Source organism: Dermacentor variabilis, chromosome 5 (assembly GCF_050947875.1).
Source record: "Dermacentor variabilis isolate Ectoservices chromosome 5, ASM5094787v1, whole genome shotgun sequence".
Lineage (NCBI taxonomy): Eukaryota > Metazoa > Arthropoda > Arachnida > Ixodida > Ixodidae > Dermacentor > Dermacentor variabilis.
This window is the reverse complement of record NC_134572.1, coordinates 67639186-67658739: the sequence shown is the minus strand read 5'-3', so window position 1 is coordinate 67658739 and position 19554 is coordinate 67639186. Positions and strand designations below refer to the sequence as shown.

The following is a 19554-nucleotide window of genomic DNA, read 5'->3' as shown; positions in this document are numbered from 1 at the left end:
ATGGCGTGCCGCGCGTCGCATTTCACTTTTGCGATGGCTCCAGTTGACGGTGGTACAGAAACGTAAATCAATATACAGTAATGTATTTCGCTTGATAGTCTGCAACGCAAGTCTGAATAAATATGTTTTCTCAATCTCTCACCTTTCGAATTAATAGTTATTAGTTAGCATGAGTAGAGTTGAAGCGCGAAATGTCTCAGGAGACAGGAAACCTCACGTAGACAAGCGATTAGTTGGCGCCGGTTTCTTGCGCGCGTCTCTTTCTTACGGTCGCGTGTTTTTCCGCACAAGTATGTCGGTAACTGAATGCAATGAAAAAAAAAAAGAAGATGGTGTGTTACACCGCGGTTCAAGTAAGCGAAAGGAAATGACGTGCCTGTTGTCTAGTTAGTACGTTATGGAAAACTATTGTCGATGTCGGTATTTGATATGCGTTGTTTGACTTAATTCCGTCTTCCAACCGTGCTTCATCGTCTACCTAGCCGTCGGACAAGCTCAAGGTGCCGAATTAGGTCGACCAGTGAATTCGACTTGTATGCGCAGTCAGTCAACTTTATTTGACGCAATTTGAAAGCACAGGCTGTACTCCAGCAACACCACCTCCTAATCCGCGCAGCTCCGTGCTATATCATCGGAGTCGTTCCAGCGCCTCACCTGACAGCAGTTGCGCCAATTGCGCTAGCGCATCCTGCCTCTTGGCGGGTGTCTCTCCAAGCTCCTCCTCCGCTATCCTGTGCAATTTGAAAGGTAGGGCACTCCGACCTGTCGAAGACGTCCTCCACGTGTTTCTTAGTGTAAAGGCCCGACATTGTGGAGACTGTACTGAAGAGCAACGCAGCTCACAGGAGTACGGAAAGACGCGCGCCCTTCGTGAATGCGTCCGCCATATGGTGCGACAGAGAGTGAAAGCGCCGACATTGTTTACAGGCGAGGGCGGGAGCGTCTAGCCGAAGGTCCTCAGAGTGCTCGCCCCACCGACGGCGCCTGTGAAACCGGTTGCGTATTTAAAGTCAGCCAAGCGCAACGGACGGCGAAGGCCTTTTAAACCCTTCCCGCCATAATGTCTGCGCACACTTCATTGCACGCCAAGTGTGCGTGCGTTCGTGCGTGCGTGCGCGCGCGCGCGCGCGCGCGCGTGTGTGTGTGTGTGTGTGTGTGTGTGTGTGTGTGTGTGTGTGTGTGTGTGTGTGTGTGTGTGTGTGTGTGTGTGTGTGTGTGTGTGTGTGTGTGTGTGTGTGTGTGTGTGTGTGTGTGTGTGTGTGTGTGAGAGAGAGAGAGAGAGAGACAGACAGAGAGAGAAATTGTGGCAGAGAAAGATGCACGATGTTTGTTATCAGCACATCGAAACTACGCGTAGCTCGCGCGTGACATTCGGCTGTAGCAGAGGTTTATTTGGAACAAGAAAAAAACGAAAGTGTTGGCACATCTTGGAGAACAAGGCGTCGACTACTCTATCTAACAGGGCTGGTCTGACACCCTTCACATTAGCTATGCCCTTTCTGTGGTGACGCTGAGAGTACCTACACAATGTATGTTTATTTTGTCACCGTTCTTTTTTTTATTTTTAAGAAAAAAAACTGTTTAGAGCCACCGTTTTGACGACTCGGAGATAATTGTTTTTTTCGTTCCAAACATTATTTCTCTGGAAGACTCCTATCCTTTGGACACAGTCTACAATGATGATGGACCAGGATATCATCTGGGAACCACCCACGAACATATGAATGACCAAGACTACCATGGGGGGCATCCACACATGCCTGTAATGCTTAAGGGAATCGGAGCATTTATCTCTTCTTTTTTTTCGTTTCTTTAATCAAGACGTTACAAATCAAAACTTGTGCATGGTCAAAGGAATGTTTTCTCAGACGTTGGAGGAATTTCTACTTTTGCCAAGACAACTTCTTTATTATTTCTTAATATATTATGTTACTTTTTCAATTGGTTCTTCATAAAAATTTTCGCTGTATTTAACAATAACAAAATGTCTTTTCTAATGCCATCCGACTCTACGCCAATCCTTCAAAATGGTTATGCCCCGAAAGTAAATCGAGAGCAACCAACCAATTCACTATTGCAAAGTGAATTTCGAAGTTTGACCAATTCCCTAGCGTGGGCATGTGTCACTGAGACGGGGGAATGCACTACTGCGACTAAGTGAAATGATTGGGCCCAGTGAAAACGTAGCCCATCGGGGGCGCAAGTGACTCTTTCATTGCTAGTAATGTAAATTTATGCGCACAGGTACAGGCAAGTACGTACGTATAACCGTGTTCAAGACGAAAGCAAAAAGAAAGAAATGGTGTGTACACGTGTTTCACGCGTCCAGCTGTACCCCAAAATGATCTCGTAAATGCAGGTCAACAGAATCCTCCACGTCACTATCGCGTGTATCTGATGATTAAAAATAGAGTATTCGAGATGAAGTGGACATCAGAACAGAACGTCAGAATTTATACACTATACTTGTAAATTCGATTGTTCATTTAGAAGTTTTCACTGCATTATTTCTTTTTCGATAAGTAGCGTTTCATCTGGTCGGTAAGTAGGTTCATATCAGAAACACAAATTTACAGAACAAGGTTCAGCCAACAAGGCTTCCTTGTGGAAGCCGAAGAGTCTGCATGATCCCTTCGACATCACCTCTTTGACCGGCATTTTGTTGTCTTTCTAGCATCAATATTGCAACTGCGCAATTTAGATCATGCACTACTCAAAGCATAAACTTTTGCTAGAAAATTTGTGCATAACACCTTTTTCAAGAAATGGGAGCTCAAAAGGTGTAGGGAAATGCATCGCTGTTCAAGAAGAGTTTTTTTCGTGCTGATATTTTTTTTTCAGTGTGTAAATTTTAACTGCAACAAGTTTTTCAGCTTTCTTTTTTCTTTGTTTGGAGAAAGGAAAAACACTAGGAAGGAGCATAACGTCAGGAAGTTAGTCTCGGCAAAAGGAACTTCTAATGAACCCGACCGTCCTTTTCTTCGTGGCCGATCTGGGCCTTGACTCTTGGGAAACAGGCCCTTCGTGGTTGCTGGACTTCTCGAGGCAATGCTTTGTCAGCGGTATCTCTTAAAGGGACACTAAAGCGAAACAGTCAGTCAGTTTAGACTAATGATAGTTTGATTATTAGATAGTTTGCTTGATTATTGAAAAATAGTTTGATTATTAGATGGAAAAATGAAGGTTCAAGTATAAGTATTCGAATTTCGCGCCGAAACCCAAGCGCCGGTACGTCAGCGTGACGTCAGGGATTGCAAAGTATGTTTTCGCATTTGGGGGCCGCGTTGGCTGAATAAAGGTTCCCGAAACTTGCCATGTTTAATATGTGGTTCCTTTAGAACACAATGTAGTCAATCTGTACCGCTATATATAATTAGTAGGCCCTAGAAGATGCCATCAAAATCGAAGACGCCACAGTCCCCAGGTGCGGGAACTTAAGTAGGCGTCGCCACCCGTATTTCGTTCTTGCGTTTTTTCTGGCTTACGAAACGTCTTATCGTTGTAAGGGTGGTGTTTTTGATGTTGTAGAACGGTAATTTACTGATGCAGAAGAAATAACTTTTCCCTTTAGTGTCCCTTTAATGATGTCCCGTAATAATCAGCCGGTCTCCACCCGCTCTTCACTCTGTTCTCCCTCATACTGCCCGCCAACACCGCAGCTAGAAATTACTGACTTCCGATCACATGATGAAGGCCTATTTCTTGTGAGTCTTTCCTGTACCAGTTTTTTTTTGTGTGTGTGTATGTTATTATTATTATATTTGGGGTTTTACGTGCCAAAACCACTTTCTGATTATGAGGCACGCCGTAGTGGAGGACTCCGGAAATTTTGACCACCTGGGGTTCTTTAACGTGCACCTAAATCTAAGCACACGGGTGTTTTCGCATTTCGCCCCCATCGAAATGCGGCCGCCGTGGCCGGGATTCGATCCCGCGACCTCGTGTTCAGCAGCCCAACACCATAGCCACTCAGCAACCACGGCGGGTATGTGTGTGTGTATGTGTGACTAGGCTACAAGAGTGTCACGTGACGCTTCCTCCTAATATTTTTTTCTCTATCTATTATACACGCGGACGCTCGGTCGTGATATCTGCTGGTAGGTCGCCAAAACACACGACCTGCGGCGGGACATCCGAGACTGTCACCCCTTCATTAAGCTTAATTTTGCATTGGTGAGGCGGCGTTGTTGTGCTTGGTGCTGATCACAGCTACAATGCGAAGCTTATGACTCACGTTTGGTTTGCTTTCTTAATCGTACTACATCGTCATGCATAAAGGAAGAAAACTGATCAAGGATATATTCACCTGCCTAACCAGGCCGCACACAGCTGTATATTCTTCTCTACTGAGCTCGATGAAATTGAAAAAGATCGATTTCAATCAGAATAGTTAAAAAAGCTGCAGCTGCTCAGACCTCGAACGCCACTTTGCTACAATTTGATCTGGCCGTTCTTGTGGTTTTCCTTTTGTTTTCTTTTTATGTTTCATTTCACAGTCATTTCATAGTTCCGTTTCAGTGTGCGTGCGTGTGTGCGTGTGTGCGTGTAGACAGATGTCTTACCTGCTTCTAGCAGAACATTCAGTCATGCTGGCCATGCAGGGAAATTAAAGGAATAGGGAGCGTATGGCGGCAAGGATATCAAAAAAAGACGTTGTAAACTGCGCACATTTATTTTCGATGTATACAAAAATTAGTTTAGGAGGAGTTAAGAGGAAGCTTTAGCTCGGGTGCCCCCATCTAAATACACGTAAAAATAGAATTCGTTTTTCTCAGCAAGTACTGCACCAAATTTGATGAGGTTTATCGCATTTAAAAGGAAAACTTAAAATTTAGCGACTGTTGGTTTCGAATTTTCGATTTACGTCGTTAATATTTTATTAAAAATTGGCAGAAATCGAAAATTTTCAAGAAACGAAACTATCAAGTTTACAACTCTGTAACTCAACAACGAAAAACGATAATATATTGCTGCGAATTGCATCTATTAGCACATCTAAAGCGGACAAAATTGATATGTCACACATGAATCTAAAGAAATTTAGCAATATGGAAATACAGATTTTGCAGAACCCTTGTGAACAACGTAACAAATTCACGTAAAATATAAAATGACGTATCGAATTTGTCTGCTTTTAACGATATAATGGATGCCGTTTACAGAACCGCGATATCTGTTCTTGATGCGGAGATATGAATTTGTAAACTTCGTGCTTCTATTTTCTTTCCGAACTTTCAAAATTTTGAAAATTCTTATAACAGAATTCGGGACCTAAATCGAAATTCCGCTTCCAACATTCACTAGAATTTAGCTTTCTCTCTCAAATGCAACAAATTTCATTAAAATCTTCCCAGGGGTTATCTAAGAAAAACGTTTTTGCATTTTACATGTATTTGAATAGGCCGCGTCGGAGTTGGGCCCAAGCTAAGGCATCCTCTTAAAGAGTAGCTTACAGCAGTACTAAAAACTTAAAACTTAAAAGTAAAACTTAAAAGCTAAGCAACGCGAACAATAATCTACGTAGCTAGCATACTATGGTTATACCTCGCGTTATTCTCTGCGTAACTGTATAAATATCTTCTACCTACATTTTAAGAAATGTTCCTCTATTACTTCCAAGTTCAAATCTCCCCTTAAGACTTGAAAAGCTATCCTAATTTCCCCGAAATACCCTATATTAAGCAGTCCCCTCACCAGGCGCGATTGAAAGTTTTGGTTATACGTTAGAAGTTGTCAGGAGCCGTCCGTATGGATCGTGTTAACAAAAGGATCTTTCAAATTCGTTCATTATTAGAGGAAACATGAGAACCTTAAATATCGTGTCACCATGTGCTGCCAGGAGGCGGGCTTCACTGCCAAAACGCGTCACTTCTAGCGGCCGCAAGCGCCATCCCTTTACTGCCTTCACCCACACCGTAGCCGAGGGACCGCGTCCGGTTTACGTCACAAACCCTTGCCTCCCCTTTTCCCTTTATGGCAAAGAAGTCCGACACGGCTGTGAACGACACGAAGGACGCGGACAAGAAGACGCAACAGCGTAGGCTTAGCCAGTACAAACCAGGAACAGCGTCTAGCCCGAGCCCCACTTCAGTAGCGCTGGCGATCCGGCTGCGGAGCTCGGCACGGCGTACTTCTTCTTCCTTACACCTTTATTTTTTAGTTATTTGCCTATTCTTCTTCCAGTGACGGTTGTGTGAGTTCTGGACCTTTTACTGAAGTCACGTCTCATAATAGGTGGCGTTGTAGGCAGGACGTCTGACGTAAAGGCGTCTGTATACATGCGCAACGCCTCGATTCTCCACAGGCAATTCGATCGAGCTAGTTGTGACAATTTCATTGTGACAAACAGCGCCAAATTGACGATGACAGAGGACCAACGAAACACGAGCGCCAACGCCAACTGTTTCTAACGAAAAAAAAAATTTTCTGGCAAGGATTTCCTCAAGAGCAAGGATGCGCACGGGCTTTCGATTGGCAATTCGGGTGTTGTTGCGCAGTGCAGCGGTTCGACACTTTGAAGATGCGGTCCTCAGCGCGTCATCTATTTACCGTACTTGTCGGTTTGCAATGGCCAAGCCTAGTGATCGGCCCTTTAGGAGTTTACGTCTTCCAGTGTGACGAGGTTTGTGAATTTCTGTTCTTTTTTTTTTTTTTCGTCGTCAACGGTTCACCCCAAGTAGAAGTCAACAGTGCTCAACAAGTCGTAAAAAAAGAATGAAAAAAAAGACGGTAATTGAAAAAAAAATGTTTCCGCCCGGGATCGAACCGGGGACCTTGCGCGTGTGAGGCGCACGTGATAACCGCTACACCACGGAAACGAGGTGGCAACGGTATCCTATTGGGCGATGAGCATCGAGCTTTTTTTCTTTCTTTATTACCTTCATTTCAACACCACGTAAACGTTCAGGTACTAAGTTGTACGTCGTGCAGTAAACAGGATGCGGCAAGTAAACATCAACCAGATCACTATAAAGTTTCTTACGTGTTACAGAAGTCAAAAACTCATTCGGAAAATGCGCTTTCGGTAAAGAAGAGGACATAGCAACTTCCTTCAGAAAGTCAATTGATATTCGAGTTTGTTCATTTGTCGATGAGACAAACCACTCAGGCAATGAAGAGCTTAATCTCACATGAATAACAGTACGCAGAAACATATCACTTTGGTCCCTTAAGAAAAAGAACGTAATAACAATCTGTTTCAAAAACAAATTTGTTAACCCTAGTCCTCCATTCTTCACCGAATGAAACAAGTTACACCGGCTAGTTCTTTCCCAAGTGGATCCCCATATAAATACCGCAAACACTCTGTGAAGTTTCTGCACCGAAATTCTTGCCATGCATAACACTTGTAGTACACCAATACACCTTTGTAGCTAAAAACAAATTGCAAAAACTAGCTCTTGAAAACAGAGAAATTATGCCCGCCCCACTTTTCTGTCTGGTCTTTAACTCTTTTTGCTTCGATCCAAAACGCGGCACTGTCACGATAATGTTGTAGTGGCACCCCAAGATATTTCTCAGGGGTAACGCTTCAGTTCTTATTGCAAAAATACTCGGGTGCCTGTGGCCAGCTGCCGTGCCATAAACCTGGGCGCTTAGTTAGTCCAGCTGACAACACTTCCAGTTGCGGCGCAAAAAGAAACAACCTCTTTGATAGTTTTATATTCACGCTTTCTGTATCACGGTAGAAAAATGTCCCATCATTTGCATAAGCCAAAACTGTAGTCTCAATTCCTGCGTAGATAAACCCACGAATAGATTGGCTTTTAATTATTTTCAAAGAAAATGGCTCTAAATACAAGGCAAATAATAGAGGCGACAAACAGCATCCTTGTTTTACTGATGATTCCACTTTTATACTGGCGCCTAATTTCCTATTAATTATACTAACCTTGCAGTGCAATCTTTGTACACCATTCTTACTCCATCTGTTATCACTGCACCGGCTTTAACATGTTCTAAGAGCAAAAATATGACATCATGGACGACTCTGTCAAAAGCCTTTTCAAGGTCAATTTGTATCATAGCTACTCTGTCCTCCCTTTCATCGCAACATTCCAGTATGGCCCTTGCAATATGTATATTCAAAAATATCGATCTGCTTTTGATACCGCATGTCTGATGAGGGCCTACAAGTTCTTTTATAGCAGTCTGCAATCGTCGCACCAGTACTTTAGTGTAAACTTTATAGTCCGTATTTGTCAAGCTTATTGGTCTGTAGGCTTCAACCGCCAAAAATCGCGCACGATCTTCCGCTTTAGGAATTAAAATAACGTGCGATGTCCGAAAAGAAGGAGGTGCTTCCTTGTTCTCGTACATCTCCCTTATCACGCGGTGTACTGCTACAGCTATTCCACTTCTAAAGCTCTTATAGAAAGCCCCTCCCAGACCATCAGGCCCCGGCAACTTGCCGGGACTAAGTTAATTCGTCAATCGCATCCTCAACTTCTGAAAGGCTTATTGGTCTGTCGAGCGCTTCCCAGACCTCGTCTTATAATATTGGAATTAATGGCAAGAAGTCATTTCTAAACCTTTCAATATCACATGTCTCTTTCCCCATCAAACTTTCATAATAAAACTCAAATGCGTGCTCAATCATTCCAGCATCACTAGTGACTTCCCCTTGATAACTTATTTCTGTTATTTCTTTGGAAACCGCGTGTTTCTTCTCGTCCCTTATTGCTCGCTTGGTAGGCGTCTCTCCCATCCATGAACTCTCGGCCCTTGCCCTTAATACCGCACCCCTGTACTTTTCTTCACCCATGACTTCAAGCTCAGACTTCACTTCTTTGATTTCTTTCGAAAATAAGCCAGGCGAAGAGCTTTCTGCGCAGAGCGTATATTTTAACCTAAGCTGCAATTCCTTCCCACGCTCTTTTTCTTTGTGATAAACTACGCATGTTCTTTCAATCGCGGTGAATTTAACGACTCTTTTGAAGAGTTCCCATTCTGCAATGAAGAACGCTGACGTAGTTATGCTGAGCAAATTTTCGAGCTTTTCGTGAACTGCCTTTTGAAAAACGTCATCGTGCAGAAGCGTACCATTTAGTTTTCATTAGTCCCAGTGGAATTTCGATGGTTTTTGTTTCTTTCCTACTGTTGACATAACGAGGCGATGATAGCTAAAACTAACATGTAACACTTTGTAACTTGAAAAGAAAGGTACAAAGGTTAACGGAGCATAAATTCGGTCTAGCCTGCTATGACACTGACCTTGGTAGTGCGTATACATGGTATGGTTTTCGCTTGTCAACACATAACCAATGTCTTCACGCTCTTGTTGCCTTACAATCGAACTTAAAAGCAACGCACTTTTATCACAAACATTGGTCAACTTAGATTCATCTTCTGGAAAGCGAACACAGTTAATATCACCCAGTAATATATGACGTGCCTTTCACAATTCCAGTACTGCTGAACATCACCAAAAATGACTTCCCAATCCCGTACTACATTCGGAGCATTCGCAGTCGTAAAAAAAGAAACGAAAAGAAAAAAAAGGAGGTAACTGAAAAAAAAAATTGTTTCCGCCCGGGATCGAACCGGGGACCTTGCGCGTGTGAGGCGCACGTGATAACCGCTACACCACGGAAACGAGTTGGCACGGCCGTCCTAGTAGGCGATGAGGATTGAGCGACCATCAGCTCCCCCTGGCTATCGTTACTTGTAAAGAAAGAAAATTAAACGCGTTATATTTTTACAAACAACGCTTTAGAACGTTTGGGTTCGAAACAGTTACCTCCACATTTCCTTGACTATTTCTCTCTTCCTTGCATTTAATTTTTTTTTTTTTTTGTCCTGAAAAAATCCAGTCGGTGCATTCAAAACGCCGCCGTTTGCGCTACGGCACGCATGAGGACTGCCGTTTAGGTAGCTGGCTGAATATTGCGGTCATTAGTACACCCGAAATTTCGGTCGAGGGGGAGAGGGAGTAGAAATTTTAGCAAAAAATTATGATGGCTTTGAGGGACTAGAAAGAGAGTGGGTATGCCATACTGTGTGTTATTTTCTTGCTGGACGAAATTTAAAAAAAAAAAATTGTGCTTAGATTTAGGCGCACGTTAAAGAACCCCAGGTGGTCAAAATTTCCGGAGTCCTCCACTACGGCGTGCCTCATAATCAGAAAGTGGTTTTGGCACGTAAAACCCCAAATATTATTATTATTATTAAATTAAAAAAACAAAGTCCAGGCGTTATTGTTGCTGTTCGAGTGCCCAGATTGGCAGCCTTTAGATAAGAAGTAATTTGCCCAGTTATGTGCATGATGAACGTAGTTTCGTTAATTAACTTTTAAACTATTTATTTCTTGTTCGCAAAGCAAATGAGTGTTTGGGAGTGCCAGTCCCAGAACCCTGTCTACTTGAGAGAGAAAATGTGGTTATACATGCTTCTGTAAGAAGCACACGAACAAATATTGAGCCCTATGTAAAACAAATATGTAACCTTTCCCAGTAAGTGTATATACTTGGAATGGTCCCCGCCACACCTCCCTTCTTACGCCGGTGTGCCACTGATTATTCCACCCATACAAAGAATTTTCAGTTATTTCATGCCCTTGGTATTACAAAGTTTACGCGTGCTTTTTTGGATGCACTCCTCCCGCAGTATATAGGCTAGCAAATCTACAGAAACCATGTGAACCTCGCAGCCTTACTATCTCGCTCTCTAAGATATATATATATATATATATATATATATATATATATATATATATATATATATAAAGTGAATGTCAGTCTGGGAGGACTGGTCGAAATGCCACTGCGTCGTCGGCTGATTAGCAGCAATAAACGTAGTCTGTGTCTCAATACCTGCGCGTCTATTAACGTTCAGCATCGTTTTATTTGCTTAGTCGTTGACGTCGCGCGAGGCCCATTGAAGAGTAGATCCCAGATCTTTTTCTCTTTTTCTGAGATTATCCGGGAGTGTAACAAGGTTACAAAAATACAGTGACCTGCAGCTTCTTCTCGAAGATGTCATATATGACACTGCCATGCATTGACAGGAAAAAAAGGTGTTTGAAATGGACGCGATTTCAACGACATTCGTGCGGCTCATGCGACTTCTACTGTGACCAGTGTAGATGCGGGAGGCCAATTTGTCACAGTGTGAGACTTCGTCGTTGTCGTCGTGGTCTTGGGGTGCAGGTAATGACCCAGAATTTCGATATACGAGGGGAAGAGAGAGATGGAGAACAGTTTTAATGTGATAAAAGAAGGGAGGTCGGCCGGAGGAGCCCTGTCTCTGGCCTGCTACGTATTCTACGTAGAGTTAAGGTAGAAGAGCAAGGAGAGGGAGGGAGTGCCGATGACGATAATATGTATGCAGTAAACTATGTACGCGTGAGATATGCATATATGTTTTTTTGTATAGTTAGTAGCAATGTGCTGGCACCTGCCATGTGTTTTCGAAGCTTTGAGTTCAGGCTTCTAGCTATTGGTTAAAAATGGAATGCAACAAATCTGCCATTGACACACAGTGGGCAGAAGGAAAACACGAAAGCACAGCCCCTTCAGGTATATTTATAAATGGTTGGTTACAGCTTTGTTAGCATGTGCTCTAGATGACACTCGAGCGTGTACATAGCGCCAATGCACAACCTCAACACAAACACGAGCCAGCATTGGTCGAGCGTCATCGGCAGGCTTTACAACGTGCTAGAGTAAAAAAAGTTCAAAGCACCGAACACCCGCCAGAAAAGAAAAGAAATCCGCGGCAGGCGTTGGTAATTCGATCTCGATGCGCCGGAACAAATGAGTATGACAGTGGGGAAGCCAGAGAACTTAATTCAGAGACGATGGAAGGTCCGTAGTCCCGATGTCGCCTATGTTTCGTTTGCATCTGTGCTGCAAACGCTTTCGCATGTTTTTTTTTTTTTACAGAATCATTTCTACAACCTACAAGATGTGGAATTTCGGCAGATGCGTGCTTTTGCACTATGCCGCATCGAGACTATATGCCTTTCTCGACACCCCTGAGCGTACGACAAAAGCGTCTTGTGAACAGTTGCTCTAACTTTGGTGATAATACTTTACGACTGGATGTTCGTACGGCTAGTGATTCTATTTGACAAAGATAGGTCCACCTACCGAAACGCTGGCCAGCGTTTCTGAGGCACGTTATCACTGCCTATATAATTTCAATACCACAGTGTGCTACTCCACCTGTCGGCGCCCTTCTTGATTTTAGACGGCGTAGTCGGAATGCGAATGCCTTTCGAAATGCTATGGCGCCCACTGCTTTCATTGCGCAGGACATGCGCCGGCGTAATTTCTGCGTAGTGTGCACGTTTGTCACACGAAAGCACAAAGCTCACCTAACACACTGCAGTGAATGCCGGTTTCTCAATAAGGGCACATAATATTGTTGGCAGACCAGTTCAGATGGAAATACGCTTTGTAGAACAAGCTTAATGAAAAAAACAAGTCTCATCTCCCCGACTAGCTTCAAAGGAAATCCATGCGGGTTTCTGAGCAAGAAAGCTTCGCAGTTTGAAGAAATATTCGCCTTGGTCCGGGGATCCAAACCGGGGCCAACGCCTTTCCAGGGCGGTCGCTCTGCCATTTGACCTCGCCAGGAGGCTAGCAGATCGCAGACCTCAGGGCGAGGCCACCTTGCGGGCTTCCGCACAACTTATCTGCTACATTCAGTATTCCAGTGCCTTGAGTTGTCGATCGATTGGGCATCGCAGTGCGTCCTGTCAGCATCCTGGTTAGCTAAAACGGTAGTGCTACCGCCTCGCCAAGGTGTTGGCTCTGAGTTTGATCCCGAATTTTTTTTTCAGCTGTGAATTGTTCTCTCTGAGAAACCCGTGTGGGTTTCCCTTCTATCTTGGAAATACAAAGCGGGAGGATGTCAATTTTCCCGCTCTGAAGAATGTTTCTACTTCTTTTTCCCGAGTTTGCGCCTTCTTACGATGTTTACAGAAACGTTAGTTGGCTTTCAATCTCAGCCTCCGTGGCAAAGTCTTCTTTGGTAGTCTTCGTGTAGCCGTAGGTGTTGTTGTCCCGGTACTCGTCGTCATAACCTTCCAGGTCGTTCCAGAAACCCTCGAAGTCGACTGGTGGCGCATGGCCACCGTACTCCTCTGGAAGAACCTTGGGCGGGATTTCCTTGTGGAGCTCCTCGAACTTTTCTCCGTAAAGGATGAACTGCGTCGGCGATAATAACGCGAGTGACTATGACACATATTGTGATGGCGCGTCTGTATCAATATATATGGGATTGCGTCAAATGTTGAACACCGCTCTTTACTCGTATCAGGGGAACTTTACTAAACTAGTCCTGTAGCATGTGTTAGGATAAAAGACGTGTACACCTTTCACTGTCCACCCATCGCAAGATTTACCCTGTGCTAACCCACCCAAATACTAGCCACATCTTTTTTTTTTCTCTCTCAATATTGGCACTACTTCATCGAGAGCCGTGTATAAAGCAGCCTTCGATCACTATGCAACATGCTTGGACTTCTTTGCCGTTGAGTAAAACGGTGGTTTCTTTCTCTCTTTCTATCACTTTTTCTCTCTCGCTTTCCTTCTTTTTTTTGTATGTATTCTTTTAAGAAACTGACAAGCCGCCCGCTCTTGCAGATAAATAGAGTCTCTCACTCTTTGTGCGAGCTTCGCCTTCAAGAAGGGCCGGATGAGCGTGAAGAACGTGTCGAACGCTAGGCCTTGCTTCACATTGTGCATGGCCTTGAGTCGCATAGGCATACAATCCTGAAAAAAGAAAAAACGCGCAACCTCGTATTAACACTTTTCACAAGGTCACGGAAAAACTGGAGTACAAATACTAACGAGGTGCGGCGCACCAAATGCATCGACGAACGTGCATTGCATTGAGTGAAGTATACTACAACGTGGTGCTTCTGAGACGCATTCGGCCTCCACCCACGCCACCCATTCCAGCTCCCGTCAGTGTTTCGAGTGTGTTCAACACAGCTTAAGGATTTATTTGCCTCGTGGTTTATACATAACGATTCAGAGCGACATATTCGTCATGTTTAAAGTTGGAAAGTATGCGACAGCATGTTCATTTCACGAACAAACCAAAGTTAATAAGGTAAGCACAATCAGCGCGAACATTAAAACATTTGTTTATGTCACTTTTTTCTGGTATATTCCGAATTCAATTACTTACGATGTGAGCCAGTGCAAAACGTGCCAACGCGGAATTAATAATTCGAGTGTTATCACACTTAGTAATTTTTCAATGTAGGAAAGCTACACGTGGGCAATGATAGGGAACGCATGTAGTGGACGGTGTTGTGGTGGTACCTCACGCTTGCATTGAAATGTGGCCGCCACGGCCACGTTCACATCTCCAACGTTGAGTTCAGCAGCAGAGGGTCATGTATAAGACACCACGGCGAGTTGGTGAAGTACTCTGAAAACTGCTGATGTTTCTTACGTTGAGTTCATTGCGAACGCCAGAGTCGAGGGGAAGTTATGTTGAAAGACATGTTTTTTTCGCCGTAAGTTAAAACACGCATAAAAGGAAAACACATAGACGACGGTACCGGTGGCACTCGATTCATTCAAATTAATTCACGCGATCTGCAATTAGGTAAGGCCTACACTTACCTGCAGGTACTCAAAGCCTCTCCTGATCAGACCCACGTTAATGGCAAGCACTTTTTCTGCTGTGAAGCCACCATAGTCGAAGAGTATCACCACGCCTAGCGTTTGTGTCGTTGGGTCCTTAGCCAGGTGCTCCAAGCACAGCATGATAGCCCGATGAACATCAACGTAGGACGATTCCTCGAGTACCCACATACCTGGGGAGTGGCATGTGGAAGTCATAAAAAAGAAAGAAGCAGATCCAACGCGCGTTTTGGGATATGTGTGAAAGGAAGCGGGTAATTAGATGCTATATATAACTAACTGTGATGCGTCCCAGCCTCTTTCTTTTCATGCTATACAACCTGTTATCTAACGCATTGTTTATGTTTATGCACCGCACCGATCACTTTAATCCGTGCAATACTTAAGCAATGCAAGGAAGCAATTCAATAGGACGACAGCAAAAGTTCGATCTGGTTGGCCGGGTTTGGTGGGCAGCCTCGGGCGACCTACGGCAACAAAAGCGCAACATTCTAGTGCGCACACTATACTATGGCGATACTGTGGCCTTCAACTTTCTTTCTTTCTTTCTTTCTGTATTTATTTATTTATTTATTTATTTATTTATTTATTTATTTATTTTTAGTGCGCCAACGTAATGATGATAGCGGGGGCGCATAACACGAAAGGCGGTGAAACTACCTATTTGGATAGAAAAAAAACATAGACTGTAAGTTTTCCGCCAGTGGAAAATTGACGTGGTCATTCAATCAGGTCGTGCCGTCCACTGGGGCCATCCATTTGCATCGGGCATGTTGGCGTGTTTTACTATAACAGGGGACGAAGTTACTGAAGCGCGTGTCGTAATTACCGTTGGTAAATCTTGATCGGTGTCTCAGTCGATTAGGGATTCAAAAAGCCAACAAATAAAAACCACACAGCGTCGTGTAAAGGAAGTTAGGAAATGTCTCGTAGTTGGCATATTTAACTATGATTTCCAAGGAAGCCACTCGCACCACAGGACGCAAACGTGTAGCCACGTGTTACTACTCTATGTAAGTTCTTCCACCACGTCTGGTTATTTTTTACCGTCATCATAATTGTTTGTGCAGCGCCAATACCGAGTGCCCGCAAGAGCTTCTCATTCCTCGTAATCCTGACCCTTAATCAGCTGTGCAATGTTCCCCATTAGCAGACATTTCTCTATTCTTCACTAGGCATAGGATTTCAGAAAGCGAGGGGCAATGCTTCCCCTGAACTCAAGTGGCCACTGCGTTTCAATAACATTCCTCGACAATCCCCATACTAAACTTTCCTAAGAAGCCACTCGCAGCGCCTGTTGGTGACTTCTTTCCAGGCAGTTCATCATCGAAGAAATCGCTATATCGTAGAAGAGGGTTATTTAAATGTTTCAATTTCAACCGAGAGGCAGCGCTGTCCTACGCTTCATGGTGTTGAAGAACAGCTTAAAATCAAGGTTCATTTGTAAATATGGCGGATAACACACTTCCATATCGAGTCGGTTGAAAGCCAAGCGCTCCTGTTGTCAACATTGCACATGTAGAATTCGCGGCACGGATTTCATCGATGATACCATACCGGGTTTGAAAAAGAAGATTCGTCGTCCGTGAGCATCCTTCTCTTTCATGACCATCATGAGCTTTCTCGTAGCTGGAGACACCTTGGAAGGCAGGAAGTCGCGGAACACCGGCCCACTGGTGTTTCGGATCTTGTAATAGTTTTTCACTGTGCGCAGGGCCGCCTCCACGTTGTATTTCCGCACCCGCAGGAACCTCAGAAGAAACTGAGCATCCTTCCGTGTGTTCAGGTCCTCTTCCTCTGCCCCAGAGTATACGAAAACCACGCACATCATCATCAGCATCATCATCATCATCATCAACAACAACAACAACAACAACCTGGTTACGCCCACTGCAGGGCAAAGGCCTCTCCCATACTTCTCCAACAACCCCGGTCATGTACTAATTGTGGCCATGCCATGCCTGCAAACTTCTTAATCTCATCCGCACACCTAACTTTCTGCCGCCCCCTGCTACGCTTCCCTTCCCTTGGGATCCAGTCTGTAACCCTTAATGACCATCGGTTATCTTCCCTCCTCATTACATGTCCTGCCCATGCCCATTTCTTTTTCTTGATTTCAACTAAGATGTCATTAACTCGCGTTTGTTCCCTCACCCAATCTGCTCTTTTCTTATCCCTTAACGTTACACCTATCATTCTTCTTTCCATAGCTCGTTGCGTCGTCCTCAATTTGAGTAGAACCTTTTTCGTAAGCCTCCAGGTTTCTGCCCCGTAGGTGAGTACTGGTAAGACACAGCTATTATATACTTTTCTCTTGAGGGATAATGGCAACCTGCTGTTCATGATCTGAGAATGCCTGCCAAACGCACCCCAGCCCATTCTTATTCTTCTGATTATTTCCATCTCATGATCCGGATCCGCCGTCACTACCTGCCCTAAGTAGATGTTATCCCTTACGACTTCCAGTGCCTCGCTGCCTATTGTAAATTGCTGTTCACTTCCGAGACTGTTAAGCATTACTTTAGTTTTCTGCAGATTAATTTTTAGACCCACTCTTCTGCTTTGCCTCTCCAGGTCAGTGAGCATGCATTGCAGTTGGTCCCCTGAGTTACTAAGCAGGGCAATATCATCAGCGAATCACAAGTTACTAAGGTATTCTCCATTAACTTTTATCCCCAATTCTTCCCAATCCAGGTCTCTGAATACCTCCTGTAAACACGCTGTGAATAGGATTGGAGATATCGTATCTCCCTGCCTGACGCCTTTCTTTATTGGGATTTTGTTGCTTGCTTTATGGAGGACTACGATGGCTGTGGAGCCGCTATAGATATCTTTCAGTATTTTTACATACGGCTCGTCTACACCCTGATTCCGTAATGCCTTTATGACTGCTGAGGTTTCGTCAGAATCAAACGCTTTCTCGTAATCAATGAAAGCTATATAAAAGGGTTGGTTATATTCCGCAGATTTCTCTATCACCTGACTGATAGTGTGAATATGATCTATTGTTGAGTAGCCTTTATGGAATCCTGCCTGGTCCTTTGCTTGACAGAAGTCTAAGGTGTTCCTGATTCTATTTGCGATTACCTTAGTAAATAGTTTGTAGGCAACGGACAGTAAGCTGATCGGTCTATAACGCACATGATAGGCTCCAAATCAAGTTAAGGGCATTAACACGTGATTGGTGAGGCATGTCAGTGCTCAAACACCACCGCGAGCAAACGGGAACAAATTCAGACGCACAAGTAATAGCAGCACCAATGCTGTCTATGTGCGGCTTCACTCTCGCGTTAACTGTAAAATTAACCAAGCAAATCAAATCACTTGTATTCTCCTTGCAGACGGGATGGTCTTATTGGACTAAGCTACATACGTAGCTTCACGTGTTTCAAAACTCCTTACGAGGCACCATTACAAAATTTCAGACTCAAATAACATTGGAACACTGTGATTGGAAACAATTTGATTTCAATTAAAAAGAAAATAAAGGAGCAAAGACAAATTCAGCATCTTTCGGTACATAAGACAAAGTAAATACGATATAAAGCAGAGAACGTATAATCTAAAGTTATGCCGATGATGCCGGCTCGACACAGTATCTGAGTAATGCTTTTTCCGTCAAAAAGATCCCTTATCTGCAGAACCATAGAATTCCACGGTAAAAACAAAAATTCCCAGCGCTTTCTTGCGATTCAAAATGATGTTCGATACCCAGTGGCGCCTACTGACAAAGTTTCACATAAAGCTGAAGAAGCATTCATAACTTTCATAAGTAAAATCTATTGTACACGCATCAAGTACTTACGCATGTCCCATAGACGATAATTGCTACCTATGTTCTTTATTTTTTTTTAATTCTTACTCAAGGTGTTTCGTCGCCGGCGGGATTTTCTACAGAAATGATGAGTCTGCTTCGACAGAAGCGTGCTCGAATTTTGCAAATGCATGATTTGGTATGGTAATCAGACATTTTGATCACACTGCATTCCTTGAGTTCTTCTATATAAAACAACATGCTATAAAAACACCACGAAATTAAATACAGCAAGAGCAACGACGCCTACGGCAGTTCCGTCAAGGTACATGACAGCAAGGAAGCTGTCTATTGTGAAGCCTCAAACCTGCGATATGCGATTGGGGTACCGAAGGCACGTGCATCAGCTGCAACTGCTCGTCGCTGACCTTGCTTTAGAATTCGACAACTGCGCAATTTAGGATACCACATGGCCAAACCGGACTTCCTGCTTGCGGTACCATCCGAGCCTTCCTCAAAGCCGTAGAAGGCTACGTTGCTCCCCACACAAATGCAATCTGATCCGGGATGTCGATTCTTATTTCACCTGATAAAAGCTGGAGAAGCTTCGCAAGAGATTCCTTCCTCCGAGTTGGAGTCTCTCCGAGCTCATCTTCGGCGATCTGTTGAAGTCTGAACGGAAGCGCCTCTTGCGACGTGTCGAACACGTCCTCAACAGATTTCTTCGTATACACCCCAGTCATTTCTGTAAACGAGGCCTCGTGATGTGTAAAGTAAGCGCGTGATCACAACACTGCACCGAAGCACCTCCACTGTACGGCCAAAAAGGACGGCAACCTTCTCTCATACGCGGAGAAAGTGGACGCAGAGAGGCGGGGCAAACGGTGCGGCCGAGTTTTGCTCTCAACTCGCAAACCGGTTGCCACGGGTCCACTGAAAGACGCGCCATCCTTGAACACGACGCAGCTTCACTCGTGCGTGAGTAAATTGCCTCTTGCTGCCCTGAGAGCGACAAACATTAGTATCATTATGGTTTTCATCTCCGGTTGGTGCGCTTAGCCGCTCGACGCTGAGAAAGGAGGAGTACACGGGTAACTGCCGTGCTCCTGACAGCCAAACACGCAAATGCGCCATTTAAGCGTAACCCTGCGTGTATTGGCATCAGTGTATAAGCTCTTCGCCAGGCTTTTGGGGCGG

General features: G+C 44.2%; 1 protein-coding gene and 2 non-coding genes across 3 annotated transcripts; all 3 read right to left on the bottom strand.

The window, feature by feature from the left end:
• Positions 1-6745: 6745 nt before the first annotated feature.
• Positions 6746-6818, bottom strand: TRNAV-CAC (transfer RNA valine (anticodon CAC)). The gene has a single exon. It is a non-coding gene; the product is annotated as a tRNA-Val (tRNA).
• A 2704-nt stretch (positions 6819-9522) lies between these two features.
• On the bottom strand, positions 9523-9595 carry TRNAV-CAC (transfer RNA valine (anticodon CAC)). The gene has a single exon. It is a non-coding gene; the product is annotated as a tRNA-Val (tRNA).
• Positions 9596-11493: 1898 nt separating this feature from the next.
• Positions 11494-19250, bottom strand: LOC142582737 (alpha-tocopherol transfer protein-like). The gene is made up of 5 exons (XM_075692736.1): positions 18944-19250; positions 16161-16400; positions 14583-14776; positions 13608-13718; positions 11494-13151 (listed from the first exon to the last, which is right to left on the bottom strand). Exons 1-5 carry the CDS (start codon positions 19098-19100, stop codon positions 12921-12923), a joined length of 933 nt encoding a protein of 310 aa, XP_075548851.1. The 5' UTR covers positions 19101-19250; the 3' UTR covers positions 11494-12920.
• Positions 19251-19554: the final 304 nt, after the last annotated feature.